The sequence below is a fragment of the Myotis myotis genome, unplaced genomic scaffold (assembly GCF_014108235.1).
Source record: "Myotis myotis isolate mMyoMyo1 unplaced genomic scaffold, mMyoMyo1.p scaffold_m19_p_8, whole genome shotgun sequence".
Lineage (NCBI taxonomy): Eukaryota > Metazoa > Chordata > Mammalia > Chiroptera > Vespertilionidae > Myotis > Myotis myotis.
The window spans coordinates 41494163-41516785 of NW_023416390.1; the positions used below are offsets into that span (position 1 = coordinate 41494163).

Sequence of the window (22623 nt, forward strand, 5' to 3'; positions counted from 1 at the left end):
TTTGGAAAAGCCTGACAGAAAGAGTGTATAATGCCTTCAACAAAATGTTAGCACAAGTAAGATTGCTAGCTCTGCTGGTAAGGACTCAGGAAGTGATAGCACAGCAGAGAAAATAGATACTGCCTTAGAGAATATCCGAATCACTGAGAGCAGACTGTTAGGAGAAATAAGGACCCCACATTCTCTTACTCCTGTCATGCCCTTCATTATCCACAGGCAAACACATGTTTACCCAGATACACTAATATGACCTACTTTGGTCACTTAACATAAAGTTAATGACATGTTTCCACATTCCTAATATAATTTTCATGTTATCATTTTAAATGGCAACCTAGTATTCCAGTCAGTAGACTTGTCATCATTTATTCAGTCATTCCCTACTTTTTTGTGCTAATAGAGATAATTCTGAAATGAACACCTTTGTTCAATATTTTATTGACTTATTTAATACTATTAATTGTGATTAGAAATAAGTTGTATTTCTTTTTATTTTTTTTAAAGGCAATAGAATGTGAGAGGAGAGGAGATGTCCTCAGGTATTGGAAGGTATAAGGAAGTAACTTCCCAGAATGCGGGCAGGAGGGACCCCAGCAGGAAGTGAGCTGATCTGTCTCTCAGAAGGAACTCCTGAGAGGTTCAGGACTCAGAGCAGCCAAGTACAGCCATGAGGGGGGAGTATTAGTTTGCTGCGGCTGCCTACCAAAGTACAGAGTAGCTTAAACCAACAGAGATCTATTCTCTCACAGTTCTAGAGGTTAGAAGTCTGAAATGAAGGCATGGCAGGGTTGGTCCCTTCTAAGGGCTATGAGGAGGATCTGTTCCATGCCTATCTCCTATCTTCTGGTGGTTGCCATCGTCCTTGGCATTCTTTGGCCTATAGATACATCACTGCTTCTATCTTCATGTGTCCCTGCCTCTTCACATGGCCTTCTTCAAAAAAGCAGCAGCCATTGGACTTCAAGCGCAGTCTAAGCCACTATGACTTCATCTTAACTTGATTACATCTCTGCAGAGCCTATTTCCAAATCAGGTCACATTCTCAGGTACCAGGTGTTAGGACTTAGGCATATCTTCTGGAGACACAATTTGATCCATGAGCCTGGAGACAAGAGGAAAGGTTGGAAGTCAGTGCATGTTGTTTCAGGAATCTCTCCCAACCCAATCAGCCAAGTAAACAGCCTCTGCAACTATTGCCAAGTCAAAAGACCAGAGAGCTCCTCTCTCGCAGAACTCGTTGGGAAAAATCCTATAGGCTGGCTCAACCCCCAAATACCTTCCTACTCTGCTCCCCGAACGCCAACAGCCAGAAGCAGAAAAGTGGGATTTCTCACCAGGAAAACAGACAGTCTCAGAGAAAAGACCTGCATGGACTTGCATTTGGGAGATGTTTTATCTCCCTCTGTGATGAAAGAGTCAGCTCCCTGCAGGATGCCCTTAAAATGAAGTTCATCCAGTCACAGCTTCTCCTATTCTCCCTCCCAAATTTACACCCTGCCTTGAATAAGTCTTTCTATGTCTTGCACTTAAATATATGCAAACAGATAAGGGCCTCAGTATGTTTGAGGATCGCCTACAATATCATATGAAGGAATGGAAGCAAGTCAAAAAACATGAAAGGGAAAGGAATCAGAATACACAGTAAAAACAAACAAAAAAGGCAACTTCAAAAAACCTTATCAAAAAGATCGGAAGTGTTATAAAACAAGACCAAATGCCTGTTGTTTTCCTTCTCTATTTTAAGTTAGCATATCATGATTTTTCTCCCTCCTCCAGGTCCCCTATAACTAGAAGGCTCTCCTGACTCCGTCTCCACAGCCAGCTGCTGCCACTCAGATCCCTGTCATGGTCAGCAACCCCCTCCTCAGTCTCACCCCTCAATCCCATCCTCCACATTAATACTAGACTTAGCTCCCAAAAGCAAATCTCACTGTAGGTTCTTCAGACCCTCCCTCCATGCTCAGCTCCTCTCCCTCCTTCCTTTGTGCCCTCTGCTCTTGTCATAGCTGGTCACTGGCCATTGCCCAAATGGCTGCCCCATTAATGTTCTATGTCCTCGCGCCTTTACTTACAAGGTCTCTCTGCCAGGCCTACCTTTCCCTCTTCTCCCAGAAAACCCCACTCTAACTTTAGGAATCTGCTCAGATGTCAGGCTCCTGTAAAACCCTTCATTGCACCCAGGAGGTAGATATCCCAGCCTCTGGGACTCTGTATTTTCCCTTGATAGCACATTATACTGCTTTGCATTCATTGTCTCTGTTACTCAGCCACACTAAGTGCCACAACCTCCGCCCCCATTCAAGCTGGAGCAGCGATGTGTAAGTTGTTACCCAGCTGCTGGGAGACCCAGGCACTGCCTGGGCAACACAGCCAGTGAGGGAGAGTGACAGAAGCAGGAAGGAGTGGGTTAGGAAGAGCTTGCCTTCCCTCGGCATCTTTCAGCGTGCCCCGAAATAACCTGCCATTTCTGAGTTGCCCTGTGGTGGGCGTTAGCATTTCTGTCTTTATTTCACAGCTGAGAAACTAAGGAGGTTATACTTGCTGTGCAGAATGGCCCCAGCGAATCAGGGGGAGTTTCAGCATGTGGACTAATGCCTCCTACAAGCACAGGGAGGGTCAAACCATGGAACCATAAAATAATAGCAAAGCAAGAATTATTCTCCAAACCCTTGACTTACTAAACCGTGATCTCAGTGCTCTAGATGATCTGAACAGATGGAAAATCTAAATAGGGAAGGATAAAGAGAGACAGAGGGAAAGAGACCTAAGATGAGGCAGTAAAGGCTGAATGTTTTTATAAGCTCCCTCTTTCAAATCTGCCCTCCACACCCATAAAACTAAAGTTCATTATAAGTTTTCTTCTTGAGGTGATCAACACTGCCTTGTAGGTTTGACTAAAGTAACTCTACTGTGCTACTTTTTTAAGGTCTCTGGCCTTAAAAAGTGACTTTCTTCTTGGGACAAATGGAATTGATGATAGTTAATGTCAACCTTTCTAAGAGTCTGAATGAAGGGGGGTGAAGGATGTGGAAATACTTTAACATTATGCATTAAATCCCTCCATACAGTCATTATTATTATCATAATGAATATGCCCTCTCAGCTTCAGTAGCCTCTGTTGTACATTTGGATAAAAATAGCCAAAGTGCCTGTCTCACTAAGATATAATGAATCTACAGCAGCATTTCTTGAGCAGTTACTATGTGCCAGGCACGAGACTGACTTACCAGCCTTATCTGATTTAATTCTCTTAGCAATATCAACTTATATACTATTCTTAACTCCCTTTTCAAATGTGAAAACTGAGGCTACAGAGTTTCTGTAACCTGCAAAGAATATGCAGATATTAAGTGACACAACTTAGATTCTTTCTGCTGTCACATCTGGGCTCCTCACCAGTTCGACCACCTGAGAAGTGTGTGCAGGCATTCGCATTATGTCAGTCTCAGGTTGTTATTGGGTCACCTTAAACAGAAGCAACATGCTGTTGTTGATACTAACATGTTTAACTGGAAGCAAACTTGCTGAGGAAAGCAAAACCCTGAAAGATCACTGTGACCTGACTTAAAAGTAGCAAAACTAGGTTTAGAACCAAGATGTTGGACTTTTATTTTCAAGTGTGTTCCAGTATACCCAGCCATCTACCCATAAAATTTGAAACATATTGTCTCAAAGTTTTGAAAGCTATCCAGAAGGGACGGGATTTAAAAAGGAAATCTGAATTAGTGGTGGTGATGCAGATGTCAAACAAGCAGAACGCAGAGGGAGCCAGGGAGTTTGTTTTGAGGGACAGCATGGTGAACCGAGATGCCTCCACGAATGGGAGCAATGGAATGAAAAGTCAGCAAACAAGGTAGTAAAGACAGCCCTGAAAGGGCCTGAGAAACTGAACAGAAACTCTGAAGGAAGATAAATGGATAATTTAAAAGCCATTCAGTTTTTAAGAAAGACAAAGAATAAGCTACATTGCATCAGAAAAGGCCTAGAAATGATGATGGATGGGGCCCTTCAAATGAGTGGTGAACACAACAGAATCACAGTTGCCTGCACAATTCCCAGCTGAGGGCAAATTTGAGCAACTAAATAAGGATATGAGACTGATACGGATTGAAGAGTTTTTCAAAATCTATTTAATGGCCAGGCAGGGGACATTGATCGCTTTTCAGAGGAAATGTTTAGGATCAATGAGGTAGTCGGCCTTTATTTGGGAATTGGTGACGGGTGGTGGAGGGGGGGGAGGAGTTTATACACAACATGGCAACAAACATTAAGGTACTAAAACAATTTTTGAATTATGGTGGTGAAGCCCTAAATTATTTTGATTTTTATGAAATGAGCCACTTCTCTTTTTTTATCCTTATACTTGTAAGCTTTCTTTAACTATTAATAATCAGATGACTTGCTACTTAATAATTCCAACACATGATCAGATATTGCTAGTTTCTTTATCAAAAAGTTCATGTTAAACTTTTACATAAAATATTTTATACACACCCAGTAAACAGTGTTCAAAAGGATACTCAATAGAGAAAAGTGTCCCCAGATATTCAATTCCTGTCCAACCACCAGGAACCAATTTATGTATGTGTCTAAAGGTGGTCTCTATAAAAGCATAAATTTTTTTACACTTTTTTAATACATAATGTTTATATACTTTGTTTTATAGAGTGTATCTATATTTATATACACTGAGCTCATATACATGTATCTATGTGTATGCACATATGTGTGTATTGTACATATGTACTGGCATATATGTATGTGTACGTATATGTGAGTATAGTGTATATCCTGCTCCATACCTTGTTTTTCACACTTAATCTGTTTTTGAGATTATTGTTTTCAGTGTCCATAGCAGCTGTCTCATTCTTTTCGGTAATTGTAGAGTATTAGATTTTATACATGAATAAAGTATTAACCAATAATTAATTTTTTAATTATTTAAGGACACTGATGATGTTTCTAATACTTTACTATCATGAACAATGTGCAATAAATATCATTGTAAATGCATCATCTTCACACTTTATTTGTAGGATTAATGCCCAGAAGTGTAATTACTGGGCATTTGGCATATGGACATTTGAAATTTTGATATATTACCAACTTTCCTATGTGAAGTTTGAACAAATTTATATTCCCACCAGCAATATCTGAGCTGCCTATTTCTCTACATCCTTACTAATACAGTATGTCATTCAACTTCTTGAATTTTGTCCATAGGATAGGTGCAAAATCTTTCTCATAGTTTTCATTTGTATTTTCCATATCATAAATGAGTCTGATTACATTTTTAGTCTAGATTTATTTACTGAGGAGCCATTTGTATTTTTTCTGTAAACTCTTCTCATTTTTGCTCATTTTCTGTTGGACTGGTGGTCTTTTCATACTGATTTGTAGGAGATCACTATATGTTAAGAAATAGACCTTAATCTGTAGCAAAGTGGCAAATGTTTTCCCCAAGTTGTCACTTATCTTTTTACTTTGTTTATGGTGTACAGAAATACATTGATTTTATGTTATCAAATTTTATGGCTTCTGGATTTTATGTCATACATAGAATGACTTCCCCATTCCAAAATTATATTTTAAAAATCCTCAGAACTTCTTTTAGTATTTTATGGCTTTATTTTTATATTTGTAATCTGTAGTTCATCTGGCTTTGCTGTATTTTGTTGGGTGTAAAGTGTGAAGTCAGAATCCAACTTTAGTTTTTTAGATTGTTACCCAGTTATCCTATTAGCTTTAGACTAATCTTTTTCCTTATGATTTAAAAGGTCACCTTTATCATATACTAATTTCCCTTAAATTTAATTCTATTTTTACTCTTTCTGTTCTATTCTATTGATCTGCCTGCCTCATCGTACTATTTTAATTAACATCGCTTTATAATATATTTTAATGATAAGCCTAGTTTTACCTTCCCATTACTCTTTCAGTATTGTCTGAGTATTGTTTATTTTTCCACATAAGTTTTAGAATTTAGTTCAGAAACTAATCTAATGTGTGTTTTTATTGGGATAATTATTTAATTTAAGTGGTCAGTGTTTGAAAGTTAAATTAATATAAAACTCCCCAACATTAAATAGATAGAAAATCTTGCTGATTAGGAACTTTTTGTTCATAAAATTATAATGTTCCCTTTCTTAAACGGTATTTCAAAAATGTAATTAAAAAGTATACAGGGTGTTAGTCCTGCTGTCCCCACACATGCGGACATTTTCCGTATCCTGTGGGGTGTTAGCAATGTAGAAAAGAGCCACAATAACAAGCCCTCTACCAGGTCTTAAAGGAGACAGATGGATCCCTTTCTGAGGACAAAGAGAAGGCCAGTTAATGATTCAAAATCCTCCCCATACATCCAGTGGCATGTGTAAGATATTCCTTTCTTGTCTTTTATTCTTTCTCTCCAAAATCTCACTTCTTAAATTATATTGTAAAGTTAAGAAAAAGAAGGTTCTCTTACCACATGAAGGGAAACCACCAAAATAATAGAGGATTTTTGTTCCCAAGGATCTTTACCTAAGGACAGAGCATTTCTCATGGTGCTTGAGGTCTGGTCCTCGGTAGGTTTGGAGCAGTGGGTGCTGGGCTTTATGGCTTCCCCTGTCTCGGATCTGAGCACTGTTTTGTGCTAGGCATAAGGACCATTTTTAAACTCTCACAAGAAATGCTCAGTAATTATTGGATTTGCCTGGCAGTAACTAAGCAATTCATTAGTGCAAATAATTAGTCTTTTGGCTCCTTGGGGACTTTCAAATACAGTCAGCCTCCCATATTCACAGGGTCCACATTTGCATATTTAACCCACAGGGGATTGAAAATATTCAGGAAAGCCAGTGGTTGAGCATTGACGTATGAACCAGGAGGTCATGGTTTGATTCTCAGTCAGGGCATGTGCCCAGGTTGTGGCTCGATCCCCAGTAGGGGGCATGCAGGAGGCAGCCAATCAATGATTTTCTCTCATAATTGATGTTTCTATCTCTCTCTCCCTCTCTCTTCCTCTCTGAAATCAATAAAAATATATTTTTTATAAAAAGAAAATATTCAGGAAAAAAAAGTTACGTTGTTGCTGACGTGTACTATGTAGGTAGGCCTGTGATGTTTTCATCTGTACTGAACATGAAGAGACTTTCTTGTCATTATTTCCTAAACAATGCCATACAGCAACCATTTACATAGCATTTACATTATATCAGGTATTATAAAGTAATCTAGAGATGATTTAAAGTATACAGGAGGATATATGTGGGTTATATGCCAATACTCTGTCATCTATATATATAAAAGCCTAAGCAACCATTATGGCTGGATGACTGGCTGGTAGCTATGACATGCACTGACCACCAGGGGCAGGTGCTCAATGCAGGAGCTGCCCCCTGGTGGTCAGTGCGCTCCCACAGCCAACCTCCCATGGTTGGCCAACCTCCTGCAGTCCCTCCCCCTGGACTGGGCCAGATGGCCCCGATGGGCCCTGATCACCAGCCAGGTCGAGGGACCCCACCCATGCACGAATTGGTGCACCAGGCCTCTAGTTTTAGACTAGGCACTTGAGCATCTGCAGCTTTTGGTACCCATGGGGTTCCTGGAACCAATCCCCTGCAGATACTAAGGAATGATAGTTTAAGCTAAAAAATAGAAGAGCAAATGCTAATAGTCTTCTAGTATCTATTCTTAGAGGTCCCATAGAGGCACCCTACCCATTTTGTTTGGAGAACCCTAGGACCCAAGGCACATAAGCAGCATAAAAAAAAATCTATAGTAAACAACTCTGTGCAACTCAACACACTAAATTTTAAATATGGCCCTTTTTACACATTGAACTTTACAAAAATAATAGATTTTTATCTAATTCTTTAAAATCTCAGGTGCACAGTTTTACCAGGTAGCATGCTGGTGTGTGGCGAGGTGGATTGTTACCATGTGGCTGTGTTTTACTTACATGTTCCAACCACCTCTTATATGAAACCCCATTCATCAATGGCTGTGGCTTCTGGGTCAGCAGCCATTCCTTCCCAGTCAGCTGTTGCTTACCCAGTGAGCATGATTGACTAGCTACCAATCTGCTCTGAAAACCTAACCAACAGGATCACCTATGACAGGATCCTAGAGGGACTCATTATAACAGAGGAGACAGTTCTCTTTGCTTCCATTTGCACTGGCTGTCTTTGGGCTTGCTTGTTATTTATTACTTAAAACTCTGGTTTTATTTTCTTAAGGCAGGAGAGAGTAGATGTGTCACAAATAAAAGATTCATTGTCCACACCTAATGTTTGGGAGGTAGTGTTTCTTCATTAACCGGGGAGGTCACATCCCTCCTGTAAATTTGTCTTGAAACAGTGTCACAGACACTAGGACAAAAGAGTTGCCTACTGTCCCCACACCACAGTTAGGTGTGAGACACCTGTCATTACCAACATCCCAGGTGAGATCTTTCATGTGAAGACACCATGAGCTTTGTACTCAGATGGGCCCGGACTGACATTCCAGCTCTGCTGTACACTTGACCATGTAAACTTTGGCTCTTTTAACTTATTTTTTCCCATCTCAGTCTCCTCGTCTGTCAAAACAGGGCAGAGAAGACTTATGTCACAGTATGGTTGTGAGGTTAATCGGCTCACATCTGGAGAGGTCCTAGCATGGCACCGGGAACATGGGACACATTCAATACTCCGGTTAGTTCACCTTGGCAAGATGTGTCTCACTGTCGATCACAATAAGCAAACTGTGGCCCACAACAGATTTGGCCCACAGACTTATTTATTTAGTCGAATGCTGTTTTTAAAACTGTAAAATGTCCAGTTTGCCATAGGCCCCACCACTCCCAATTATGTCATGCGGCGTATTTCATTCATTAACTTTACTGGCCTGGCCCTGTAGACATTTGAGTTTAAGACTCTTGCCCTATGTTATGGAAATAACAATGCTATTAACTCAAGGAGACTAAAATCTCCGTCTTGTACATTCAGAATGTTAATGTCATTTGTACATATATTGCCCACAAAGGAATCTCTTAAGCTCATAAATAAAATAAGCTAAACAAGCAGCCTGCGAGGTCACGAAGGAAATGGAAAGGTAAAGACAAGAGGAAGAGAAAATCACGATAACGCTCTGTTGCATTTTCACTTTTACAGGCACTACCAATCTGCTCCAGACCCTGGAAGGAAAATGACCTCTTCCTAAGTTATTACTAGCACTGTAATTAGTCTTCGGGATATTAGACATCGATGCTGCAAACGTCGATGCTATCATTTGGCTGGACCATGCCCTTAGGATTCTGATTACGGACCTGAATCATTCTTTCAGGAAATTCTAATGAGCTTGCTTGCCTCAGACTAAGCATTAGCTCCATAGCTTTATCATTTTTACTGCTACTTGGGTAACTGCCTCATATTATTTAGGTTTCAAGATCTCAGATATCACTAACAAAACGAAGTCCTGACAACATTTTTTGACATTTGCAAAAATCTGATCTAGCCAACCTGTTACTGCTGAATAGTAACAAATCCACAGATTAAATATCATATATACAAAAATGGGCTTCCCATCTGGAAAAATACTCTCACCCAATACAATAATCATGGAATAATATTGAACTCCCACTAAGGAGAAAATAACATCTAGTTGCTTTTGTCCTTTCTGTCTGAGTTCTCTTGGTCCATAGAGAAAATCCAGGCTAAATGGATGGTGTCACCAGTTCCTCTGAGTCCTCCTTTCTTGGAAGCCAGGATTCATGGGTCTGCTGACTTTGCCACCAGAAGGAATTGGCATCCTCTCAGAGTATTTTCTGAGTCCCCATACCATGGTGGGCTAAGAATGAGCAACCTTTTGAACAGCTTTTAAAGAGTCTGGCAGACTCTGTGGGTTCAAGGAGAAGAGAGAGAACTGCTGGCTGGTCCCTGGCTCTCATTAACTTGGGGAACGAGGGCGGCTCAGCTGTTTATGCTGGGGACATTGAGACTCCCTCACATCAGCCACCAGTTCAAAGTCTGGGGGGTGGGGAGGTCAATCCCAACTAATTCCTGATGGTGACAGAACAATAAATGACAATAGTGAAAGACCCACTATTTGGAGCCCAGAAACTCACTCAACCTAGTTTAAACAGAAATGGAATTTCTTTAGCTCAAGTAACTGGGAAGCTTCGAGGTACAGTGGGCTGGTGCCTTCTGCTGTATCAGGGGAGTCAAAGGCCAGCATAAGACACGTGTCCCCTCTCCCTGCCTGGATCCAAGGAAATCAGGCTTTCCTCACATGTCTTGGCAGCTTTAAGGTCACATGTTCATTACAGTAATTATTCACACCAAAAAGAAAGAAAGAAAGAAAGAAAGAAAGAAAGAAAGAAAGAAAGAAAGAAAGAAAGAAAGAAAGAAAGAAAACTTCTTCTTCAGTAGTAACATGTAAACCTAGAGAGAGCTCTGATTGCCTCAGCTTGATGCCTGTCCCCATCCCTCCACCAATCCCTGGGGCACGCCTATTGTCGACCCTGAATTATGTGCCTACTCAGAGCACATGGAATGATTTTGGTGTAGTTTCTGCTGTCTACTACAGCCCACTTATAACCCACTGCCCAAAACACATTAATGTATAACTCCCTAAGGCAGGGAATTTGTTCAAGAATCAAAATGCCTAGAATCATCTGACACCTGCACAGGTAGACAGAAAATGGAGACCTACAATGTAGCATTGATTCTCTCAATCGGGAATTGCATGCAGCTGCTAGTGGCAGAGATCTGAAATCACAAGAGCTTACCACAACTAATGTTGTGGCCCCACCCCATAACAAAGAAACAGAATTTCCAGAGGAGGAGGCCCAGAAATCAGGATTTTAAAAAGATTCCCAGGTGATTCTAATGTGCAGCCAAGGTTGAGAACCACTGGCTTAAACAAAAGAGAAATTTATTTTTCTCTCTGTGATAAGTAATAACCCAGAGAAGTCAAGTTGAGGCTGCTATGATATGGCAGTTCCACAGCCGTCAGAAACCCAGACCCTGCTTATACTCAAGGGTGCCTCGTAATTACAAGATGGCCCCTGTAGCTCCAGCCATCACGTTAATACTCCAACAGTGAGAAAGAAAGAGAGGCCAGGGCAAAGGATGCACCTCCACGTTGCATAAACTCCCACTTAAGAGTTGTCTCAGAAGTTCCTCCTTATGAATTCTGCTTATACCTCCCTGGCCATTCCAAAGCTCAAGGAAGGCAACGTAGCAATCTCTGTTAGAGATATCACAGTCCTGATGGAGTAAATGACACTGCCCCCAAATGGGACAGAAGTCATAAGGCTCGAGCCCTTTATACTCCGCTGCATTCTAGCCTATAAAGAACCCAATAGTGCACAGTACCTGGCATGTTATGTGTGTAACATATGTAAGTGATTATTAATTTTCTGACTTTAGCAATTACACACTAAAGACTTATTTTAAAGCTGGGTTCTTTAATGTGAATGTTTAAAAATATTTATCCAAAGAAGTCTTGGTTTGCTTCTGTGTTCACCATTAGTGTTTGATTGTTTGTTTTTCAAAGCAAGTTTTAAAACCTGCTGGAAGCCTCCTATGGTAGTTAATACATTATCTTAAGCAATTGAATGCAAATTAATTTTTACACAACCTTGAGTTTCAAAGGCCATTGAACTGGGGAGGGAAGAAGCGAGGTGTAGGAGGAATCTGTTTGATGCTTCCCATCTGGGCCCCACAGCCAGCTCCATCTGCTCTCACATGTAGTAACTAGCACTTAGGCTAGTCCCCTGCCAAACACACCATGTGGAGTTTAGCTTATTTTTTTTCACTCAGGAAAATGTTACAATACATAGAAAGATTTTAGGAAACTTGATGGGATTATTTTTGGCATTTCTAAACTCTGTGTTTTGAATATGGTGAGTTTTTTTTTTAAATTGATTTCAGAGAAAGGAAGGGAAAGGGAGAGAGAATTAGAAACATCAATTATGAGAATGATCTATGAATTGCCTTCCATTGGGGATTGAGCCCACAACCCGGGCATATGCCCTGACCTGGTATCGAACCGTGACCTCCTGGCTCATGGGTCATCGCTCAACCACTGAACCACACTGGCCAGGCTAAACTCTGTGTTTGGTACCATAACCCAAATTTGCATTGGGTTTTATGGATTATTTCTTCTTTTGTTTTGTTTCTGGATTTTGTTCTCTGTTAATACTACAATTCTCCTTTTCTGGTGGGGTCTTATAGCACGTTTGTGTCAAGTGGGAGCCACTGAAAGGTTCCGGGTAGAGAATGGCGAGGTTGGATATGTGATTTGGAGTGACCACGATGTGGAGAGTGGACTGGACAGGAACCAGAGGAAGCAGGGGCCCACTGAAGAGGCTGTAGCAGGTTAAAGCAGCTGAAGAGATGATGGTAGTCTGAGCTAAGGTTGTAGAAATGACAATAGACTGACACAAAAGACACATTGGAAGTAGGATTGACAAAACTTGGCGATATTTTGGGTGTAGAAGGATAGGGAGATGTCATGGGTGACCCATAGATTTCTGGGTTGGGCAGTTGGTGGAGATGAGAATGCTCAGTTCCCTGGAGAGTAAACCTGAGAGCAGAGGAGGGTTTGGGGGAAGGTGACGAGTTCTAGGCAATCAGTTCACTTTTTGGTCTTTACAACAAGATGGAAGAGTAGGTTGGCAAACGTGATTCTTAGCCAACTGCATCATTGCAACCTGGCACATGAAATTCAGGAATATGTTAGATTAAATCATGAATAATCTCAACCTTTGGGAACCAAGAAGGATTAGCAGTTGAACAGTTCACTAGTTTAAGTTTGGATTTGCTCCCAGAACTGGACACTTCTCTCTGAAGTCACTTACCAGAAGCAGAGGCCTCCTTTGTTTCTCAGAGATGCCCTTTGCACATGCAACCAGCCAGTCATGTGGAGTCAAAAGTATTTTGGGTCCCGCTGCATGCAGGTCAATAACCCTCCTCTTGAAGGTCTGAGCAGAGAGGACACCAGTTGGTCATATCCCGACAATGATTTTCCATTTCTTTTTTTTAAGTGTTTATATGTTTAATTAATTTTTTAGAGAGAATGGAAGGGAGAGGGAGAGAAGATAGAAACATGGACCTGCTGCCTCTTGCACACCCCCTGCTGGGGACCAAGCCCACAACCTGGGCATAGGCCCTGTCTGGGAATCCAACCAGCAACCTCTTGGTGCATGGGACCATGCTCAATCCACTGAGCCACGCCAGCAGGCTGTTTTTCCATTACAAAATACCAACCCCTAAGTGGGCTTTTTGACGTTTTCACTGAGAAAGTAAATAGTACAGTAGTAATGATCATCTCTTCATAATGGGAATATTGCCTCACGCAGGTATTTGAGAGGGGCTCCAAAGTCTATTTTTATATTTTATCAAAAAAATAGATATTTTAGAAACATCAATGATGAGAGAGAATCATTGATTGACTGCCTTCTGCATTCCCCCTACTGGGGATCGAACCAGAAACCCGGACATATGCCCATGACAGGAATTGAACCCGAGACACTTCAGTCTGCAGACCGAGGCTCTATCCACTGAGCCAAACCAGCTAGGGCCTCTTAGTTTCTGATTATTTCTCTTGGGTAAGGTAGGAATAGGGGAAAGCAGAAAAATACTAATTCTTATTGTCAGCACTCTGGAAATATATAATTCAATAATAGGACATGAAAACCATCTTTTTTCTTTGGCCTTAAAATAAATAAATGAATAGCCAACTCAGATGAATTCCTCCACATTTTTAAAAGGTCTTAATGACATAGCTGGACATTACCGGGCTCCAAGATAAAGCTGGTTTTCATTTGGTGGGGTTCCTCTGTTTCCCCTTCCAACAGCAGAGAATGGGGGTAGTAACTCACTCTAAGAGCATGGCTCTCTCTTTGCTTGTTCCCTTGTCCCACATCTGCCCATCTATCCAGCACTTGAATTCCAAGAAGTGCTGATGTGCACTTATGGGACCAATGATAGCAGATATGGATCATGATGGCAGAGGAAAAGCAAGGCCAGAATCTGATTCCGAGCAGCTGGGTGCACTGATAAAAGCAAGGCCTCGGGAATAATGGTAATAAGAGAGAATTCGCTGTTCATTTCCCAAGGGGGTCATTCTGGGTTTGTTTTTGCAGCAGGATTTTGTCACAGGTCAGAACGTCCTGACCCCGCTCTCCACCAGCAGCAGCTGTCCTAGCCTCACCCCTTCTTCCTGCCACCACTGTGAGGGTGGGTTAGAGGGGGGGGCTGTCACTGTGCTAGGAGCTAGAGATATGAAGAAGAAAGGCCTTGTTTCCACTCTCCCTGGGAACTCTCAGGATAGTACCCAAGATGGTTTGACACCAATAACGCAAGACTTCCACTGCTGGCCATGAGTCACAACAGGAGCCGAAAGGAGAAATGCATGAAAGTTGTCAGACAGTGGACAACAGGCAGCCCATATGGTAATTCCTGAGAGAGCAGAACAAGTGAGGTGAGCCCCACAACGGTCCCAGCTTCCTACCTGCAGAGAGTTTCTAGGCTGCAGCACAGGGAGGGGAACCCAGGCAGAGCCCAGGGGTCTCACTGTGGAGGTGGAGCCCGGAGTCTGGGAGGCCCAGGAGATCCGAGTTCCCAGGGAAGAGCACCAGAGAAGGGAATGGCAGGAGAGAGAGCTGAGGTCCGCGGAGGGGCCTTAGGTCAGATCCAGCCCTACCCTACAGTTGAGGCGGCACATGAGCCATCAGTCCTACATTGCCCCAGTAGCTTCTGGTTTAAAGGGCAAGCACCCCAAGGGCTGGAACCATTAGGTAGAAGTTACAGGGACATAGATTTCAGCTCAATGTAAGGAACAGCATTCTAAAATCAAAAACAAACGTAAACTGAACGCCCCTGGGAAGTAGTGAGTTTCCTGCCTCTGGACATGAATGAAAACTGAAAATCCACAGGGATGCCACAGAGGAGACCCAGCAGCCCCGGGCTGATGGCACAGCACAGGTACCCTTGAGTCCCTCTGCGTATGAGCAGACAGGCAAGAAGTGGTTTCTTTCTTTTTCACTGAGTGAACAGCAAGTCAAACAAGACAGACCCTAGAGCAGCCGTGAGCAAACTACGGCCCAAATGAATAAAACTATTGAAAAAAAAGACCGTACCCTTTTATGTAATGATGTTTACTTTGAATTTATATTAGTTCAGACAAACACTCCATCCATGCTTTTGTTCTGGCCCTCCGGTCCAGTTTAAGAACCCATTGTGGCCCTCGAGTCAAAAAGTTTGCCCACCCCTGGTCTAGAGGCATTCGCACAGAACTCATCCAGTGGCACTTGCTGATGAGAAGCTTTTAGGAATACCCATGCCTTTCTAAACACTGGGAGCCATTCTCCTCCTGACAGACCTTGGAACTTAGTGTGTGGGTCGTCCCTTGCCTTCCTAATTTCTAATAGTCCTATATTTGTGTAATGCATTTGTAGTGTGTGGGGGAATAATTCTTCAGGATTGTGTTTTTTTCTACCTTTGCCTAGAACCAGCACCTGCCAGAGAAAACGATAGTCTAGAACAGCGGTTCTCAACCTGTGGGTCGCCAACCTGTGGGTCGCGACCCCTTTGGGGGTCGAACGACCCTTTCACAGGGGTCGCCTAAGACCATCAAAAAACACATATATAATTACATATTGTTTTTGTGATTAATCACTATGCTTTAATTATGTTCAATTTGTAACAATGAAAATATGTCCTGCATATCAGATATTTACATTACGATTCATAACAGTAGCAAAATTACAGTTATGAAGTAGCAACGAAAATAATTTTATGGTTGGGGGTCACCACAACATGAGGAACTGTATTAAAGGGTCGTGGCATTAGGAAGGTTGAGAACCACTGGTCTAGAATGTCAATTCTGTGTTTAAGGACAATGTAGCGAGAGAAGGAATTCTGAGAAATATGTACTCCCCCAAAAGATGTTTTTCAACACAAAGGAAGCAAGAGGGAGAACAAAGCTAGATAAAGGCAAGAAACCTCTTTTGGGGACTAAGCCAAATAAACTTAAATGGTTTAAGGAATAAATTGGTGGAGTAATTCGAATCACGGGCAGGTGCTATGAATGTAATTTAGTAAAATGCTCGGGAACCTGCCAAAGTAGAGAAAAATGTGTTGCTTTTGAGATCATTTCCCAGCAGCTTCATAAAAGAAAACTGATTACTAGAATTTAATAAGTAAAACAGAGCCAGAAATATAGTAATCAAATGAGTTTTTAATTACATTTCAGACAGAAAAAAAAATCCAATTTGTGCTCCTGGGATTAAAAAAAAAGTTCTAGAGAAATGCTTTTGTAGCAGGAAAATAACATAAACACTAATTTCCATAGGAATTACAGTAGTCAGTTTAATTAAAAGACCTGAGCAGAGTGAAGAGGAGCCGGTGCCAAGCTATGCTAAATGAAACCGTGGCCCTGGTTGCTACCTCACACTGCTGGCTAAACAAAAACACTACGCGTTGAGCAGGAACAGGCACCTGCATTTTTTTCATGGACATAGATGGGATTTTGATCGCTGCCTGAGTTATTGTATTGCTGTTTCATTTTTGTATGGAATAACTAATACATCTGGTTTACAATTAGATGTTGCTCTAGCCTGTTTGGCTCAGTGGTTGGAGCATCGGCCCTCGGACGGAGGGGTCCCAGTTTGAATCTGGTCAAGGGCACGTACCTGGGTTGCAGGCTCAATCCCTGGCCCAGGCCAGGGCGCCTGCGGGAGACAACCAATCCATGTCTCTCTCTCACATCGATGTTTCTCTCTCTGTCTCTCCCCCTCCCTTCCACTCTCTCTAAAAATCAATGGAAAAAAATATATCCTTAGTTGAAGATTAACACCAACAAAAAATGTAGGTGCTGTTGCTTGGTGTGGTAAGTATCACTTTTAAGGGAGAGAATACGCTCTGTGTAAGGGACATGGATGTGAAAGCACATCATCTCAGCCAAGCTGGCGTGCTTACTGCTCACGGGGTACCAGTTATTTCCGGGCTTTTCATCCCTCACCTACTCACTTTACATCCAGTTACATTCTACTTGTGGTCCTATCACTTGCTGGAGAGGGAAGAGGAGGGGATAAACAGGTGGCTGCAGCCGCTTAGGGAAGAGAGCTCTTCCGCCTGCAGAGGACTTTGCTCTTGGCCGCCCCCTAGCCACCGTTCAAGCTGGGAGAAGGCTTTTCAGGAGGGGTGCCTCCCAGTGGTTTGTTTCCCTTGTGATGAACGGGGCACACCGGCAAGGTGTCTCCAGGGCCCTGGGGATCTCGTGTGTGGCCACAGAACACGGAGCCGAGGCATAAAGAGGGAACGGGAAGTGTTACCTTTCCACGAGCTAACACCCACAGCTCCACGATCCTTGTTCCACTTTAGGGGTGATCCAAGCTTTGTGAGGCCAAACGTTTATACCATTGGGGAGTAGGGGACTTAGAAAACACACATAGTTAAGTAAAAAGGCAATATTTAGAAGGGTCTCCTACAAATAGGACCCTAAATCCTGACCTTCGTTAGCCTCATGGTCAGTCGCCACATCCTACATTTCCTGTTCCCTCATCTCTCCCACACCCTTTGTCCCTCTCTTCCACACGCCTTTTCCCTCATGTCTATTTCCATACATGTTCTCCCAGTGATCTGTACCTTTGGCACAGTTCTAAGGTCCTTTCTTTAAAAATGAGAACCCCCTCTTGTTTCAAGATTTTACCTGGCCTCTTATTCAGGGAAGTCCACCTGGACTCATCTCCGGTGGAGCAAATGGTAAGTTTATTTTTGTAAAAATTTAAGTTCATGGTCTATTGAGATCTGAAGGCCTCCATGGCAGACAGAGATACACAGCTTAGTAGACATGTGTGAGCTAGATATTTTTTTCCTCTCTTGCTTGATGTGGATCTAAAACAGGGTCATAATCTAATCGGCTGGCACCCGGGAGTAGTGCACAGCCACCTGTCTTATTTTTTCATTTTCTGCATCAGCTCTATTAGTATAAAACAGTGACACTCAATGCATGTGTACTTCTTGTAAATAGCTCGTGGTTACCAAATAATCATCGCTTTCATTCCTCACAGCCGGTTTCCGTTCTCACCGTGAAAGCTGGAAAATCATGTCAGTGACTCTAGTTCCTCTCTCCCCCACCTTCTGATTGTTTTGTTTTAGGCCTTGGTGAAGGTCAATGTGAAACTGAAGCCGATGCTGGACTCAGTGTCTGAGAACAGAAGTAAGTGGGAAGAGCTGCACCAGAAAAGGCTGCTGGTCTCAGCTGCCTCCCCCGCCTCTGCGGGCCTCGTGGTGGCCGGGGCAAACAGTAACTAACCCTCGGGGTCAGCTGCTGCTGCAAAATGACTGCATCCTGAAGAGCCAGCGCTGGTCCAGCCTCTTCATCCTATTGTTCCTTTAAGCTCAGACAGACAGAAAGTCTGGAGGATGAGCTGGGAAGCATGACTGGGGTTTCACCTTCAAGTGTGGCCAACAGGGAAGGGCGTGACAGGAAGGACAGAGGAGGAGGTGGGGCAGGGAGCACACCCCAAGATCCTCAACTTTCCATGGACAGACATGGGCTGAGCCTGAGACAGGCGCTGGGCAGGAGACAGCTGTGGATCCAGGCGGCCCTGCCCATTCTGACCCAAGAGAACATGGAACAGTACAGGCGTCACTAATGCTGCTTCATTTTGTATATGGCTCTTTTATTTGTTACAAGGCAACAATGCCTGCCCTTGCACCTCTCCCCAGTGCCTGTTAGTGCCAGACTGTCCTAAGAATCCTGATTTGTATGCTGTAGAGGTATTTTATTTTTATCCTAAAGCTTCTTAATGATGGCTCGGAGCCAGGAGACTTGTGTATGTAAAAGATAAACTATATTATCCTTACAAACACCAACTATTCCCACGTTTCCCCTAAAAAAAAGTCTGTAGTAGAAATACATCAAATGTGTTTGTCTGATTGGGTTTTACACAAGATTCATAACATTGCATTGGGATTGTGATCACCTTTTTTCAGTTTTTTTAAATACAATCTTCATTGTAGATCAACTGTACTCCCAGAAGGAATAGATTAATAGGCTTTAATTAAAGTAAGGATGAAAGAAAATCTATAGTTGGATTTACCACAAGTGGCATATGAACATTTAGAAACTATTTCCAACAGCGAGACATTTCACAGGACACAGCAGCACCATGGAGAATGATCATTGACTACCTTGAGTTCTCCTAGTGATGGTGTTTGTATAAAACTGAAGGTCACTGTCAGTACCATCCTACAGGCAAAAGCAGGAGTCTCCAATTTTAGATTTTCCCTTGAGTGTTAGAAATAATGTCTAGCAGGTTAACAAAAAATGGTCTAGGCCCGTGTCGGCAAACTGCAGCTCGAAGACACATGCAACTCTTTGGCCCCTTGAGTGTGGCTCTTCCACAAAATACCACGTGTGGGTGCGTGTACAGTGTGATTGAAACTTCATGGCCCATGTGCAGAAGTCGGTTTTCGGCCTGGGCGAGTCTATTTTGAAGAAGTACTGTTGATATTTGGCTCTGTTGACTAATGAGTTTGCCGACCACTGGTAGGCCAGTGGTCGGCAAACTGCGGCTCGCGAGCCACATGTGACTCATTGGCCCCTTGAGTGTAGCTCTTCCACAAAATACCGACTTATGCGCATGGGCCATGAAGTTTCAATCGCACTGTACGTGCGCGCACACACATGGTATTTTGTGGAAGAGCCACACTCAAGGGGCCAAAGAGCCTCATGTGGCTCACGAGCCACAGTTTGCCGACCACTGGTCTAGGCAGAGACCACATATTCTATTGAAAGCCAGGTTTATAATGGGTAAGAATAAACTATCTATACTAATAAAAGGGTAATATGCTAATTAGACCAGGAGACCTTCCAGGAGACTGTCCGGACAAAGCCATGGTAGCGGGGCCAAGATAGAGGCAGTTAGGGGTGATCAGGCCAGCAGGGTGGGCAGTTGGGTGCGATCAGGCTGGCAGGGGGGTAGTTTGGGACAAGCAGGCCAGCAGGGGGGGGCAGTAGGGGGTGAGCAGGCCAGCAGGGGGGGCAGTTGGGGATGAGCAGGCTGGCGGGGGGGCAGTTGGGGGCAAGAAGGCCGTCAGGCAGAGTGGTTAGGGGTGATCAGGCAGGCAGACAGGCAGAGGCAGTTAGGGGCAATCAGGCAGGCAGGCAGGCAGAGGCAATTAGGGGCGATCAAGCAGGCGAGCGGTTAAGAGCCAGTGGTCCCGGATTGTGAGAGGGATGTCCAACAGTCAGACATCCCCCAAGGGGTCCCAGATTGAAGAGGGTGCAGGGTAGGCTGAGGGACACCCCCCACCCCCATGCAGGAACTTCATGCACTGGGCCACCAGTATGAAATAAATGCAAGGACTAGAAAGCCACTTTGCTTCCCATTTTACCGAGATTGAGGTCATGCTATGCCTTATCCAAAGAATGGGAAGTGAGAGGCTAGCTTTGGCATAGTGACTGGATGACTTTGGACACTTCACCCAACTTCTCTCAGTCTGTTTCCTCATTTGTCAAATGAGATTACACTAGGAAATGGTTTTCAAACACATTTTAACCTTGTAACTCTTTGTTCAAATAAATCTCACAAGGAATCCCCAAGATATAAAACATCCTCCGTAAGTCCTCCACTTGACCGGTTTGGGGATCCGGAGCCCCTGCACATCCACATGTCTTTGATTACATACATGGTGCTCCATAAGGGGCTCTGAGGAGTTTGAAAATCCCTGGACCAGATGAACCTTGACGTTCACTCCAGCTCTGAAAAATCTAAAATTTATAAACCATGTTTTGTTCTTATTGCCCCTGGCCAGTATCAGTTATTAACTTCATTACTCAAATACTAAGGAAATAGGGGCTGAGGTCCACAAAGAACATTGTTTTTCTGGCACAGAGCAGGCATTCAGGAAATGTGTTTTTAAGAAATGGGTGAATTAAGGTACCAAAGCGGAAGTGAGGGAAGAGCAGATACACATAGGGACCAGGTGGCAAGAAACAAAGTAAAATTATAAACCAGGCAAAGAGGGGTAAAAGAAGGAGAAAGAGGAAGAGGAGGAGGAAAGGGGGCAGAGGGGGAGGAGAAGTGGCTGAGGCAGGTGGTCGGAAAACTGCCAAAGAGAAGGTGAAAGCCAATCCACACAGACAAATGCACTTCTAACCAAATCACATGGGGGTGCACAATCCTGTCATCAATTGCTTAGAAAAGAGAGATACTTGAGCAGGGAGAGGTTGGACAAAAGAGAGAAGGAAGGAGTGGGAGTCCAAAAATATAATGTTCCTAGCTACCCTTCACAGCTGCCTCTGCAGGGGAGACTAGAGGGACCGGAGGAGAAAATGAGTGCAGGAAACATGGCCTCCGCAGAGCAGGTAAGAGGAGGCTGTTCAGATTTATGGGCTTTATTAAGCCAGTTTTCGGAATCACTCTGCTATAAAGGAAATAGCTTCTGCCTGGCTGTCCCTCCTCAGGTGAGGAACAAAGGGTGGGTGGAGTTAGGGACAGACCCCGGGCGCCTGCAGCTCAGCAGCACGGCAGGTGTTGCTCTGGCTATTGTGCCAGCTCAGGTTTATAGCACAAGCGGGAATTGCAAAGCAGACCGGGTGAGGCAGAGACGAACCCACATCTGTTATCCTCCCCAACAATATAAATAGCCCAGACAGATGGATGCCAGTCTATCTACAGCGACATTTTAAAGCGTGTGCCTGCTGATAAAACTGGACCCAGGGCCCGTGAAGACTGCAGGCAGCTACAAGCACTATAGCGATCCTCAACACTGATGCTGCATATTGCTGAGGGGAACATAATTTATAGCACAGACCCTACGGCTTCCACTAAGGTTGAGTTTTCCCTTCATTTCCTTGCCTTTTTATTGGCTTCACTGCACGGTTGCCAATAGCAACGTCCACTGGTAGCAAGGGGAGTTCAACATCATTGCAATCTGCCATACAGTGGAGCCCTGACAGTGTCAACCATCAATCAAGCAGCTGTTTGTAATTGCCTCCATCTATTTTTCCTGCCTGGAAGTATCTTTCCTATTGTGGGTCAGAATTCAGAAACTGCTGACTAATGCCTTGGCCTGTTCCTCCCGACCCAGGCAGTGGGAAAGGAGGGTGGCAACAACCCAGGGGGGTTAGAGGTTGAACTCTTGGGAGTTTAAGGTTTTTACATCCCTTTTCTAAATAATGTATAGTTTTCCAAGAATGTGAGGTATGTGTAGTTATCCATATATTGGGCTTTTCCAAAACAGAGAAAGCGAAATTTCCCCAATCCTTATTATCATATTTATTTCCTATATTGGAGGAAGGCATTTAAAACGTGAGCCTTCTTATAAAACCTCCAATTGACCAGATTGTGTTTGCTTCTTCGGGTCTCTTGGCATTCATGTTTGAAACGACTTCATCCTACTTTCTCCACAAGATGCATTTGTTTTAGAGATGCTATTTCTTCTCTTACTAGTCAGTGTGGAGATGACACATGCACAACCTACAATGTAGCGGGCAAGCCTGGCCAGGAGGGTCAGCTTGGCAAACTGTAAAGGGCGCCATCCATGCACAGCAGGACCAGGACTCTATCCTGCCTTGGCCACGGGCTGGACCTGTTATCCTGGGACTCTCCAGGCTTCAGGTTTTCTGTTAGTAAAGTAA

At 43.3% G+C, this 22623-nt stretch overlaps 1 protein-coding gene across 1 annotated transcript in view; it reads left to right on the top strand.

Moving 5' to 3' along the window:
- PDE11A (phosphodiesterase 11A) overlaps positions 1-18860 on the top strand; it is a 287291-nt gene extending 268431 nt beyond the window's left edge. The window contains exon 20 of the mRNA XM_036320024.1: positions 18132-18860. Within this exon, the coding sequence (XP_036175917.1) occupies positions 18132-18287 (156 nt within the window). The 3' untranslated portion in view covers positions 18288-18860. The remainder of the gene's footprint in view (positions 1-18131) is intronic.
- The last annotated feature ends 3763 nt before the right edge of the window (positions 18861-22623 follow it).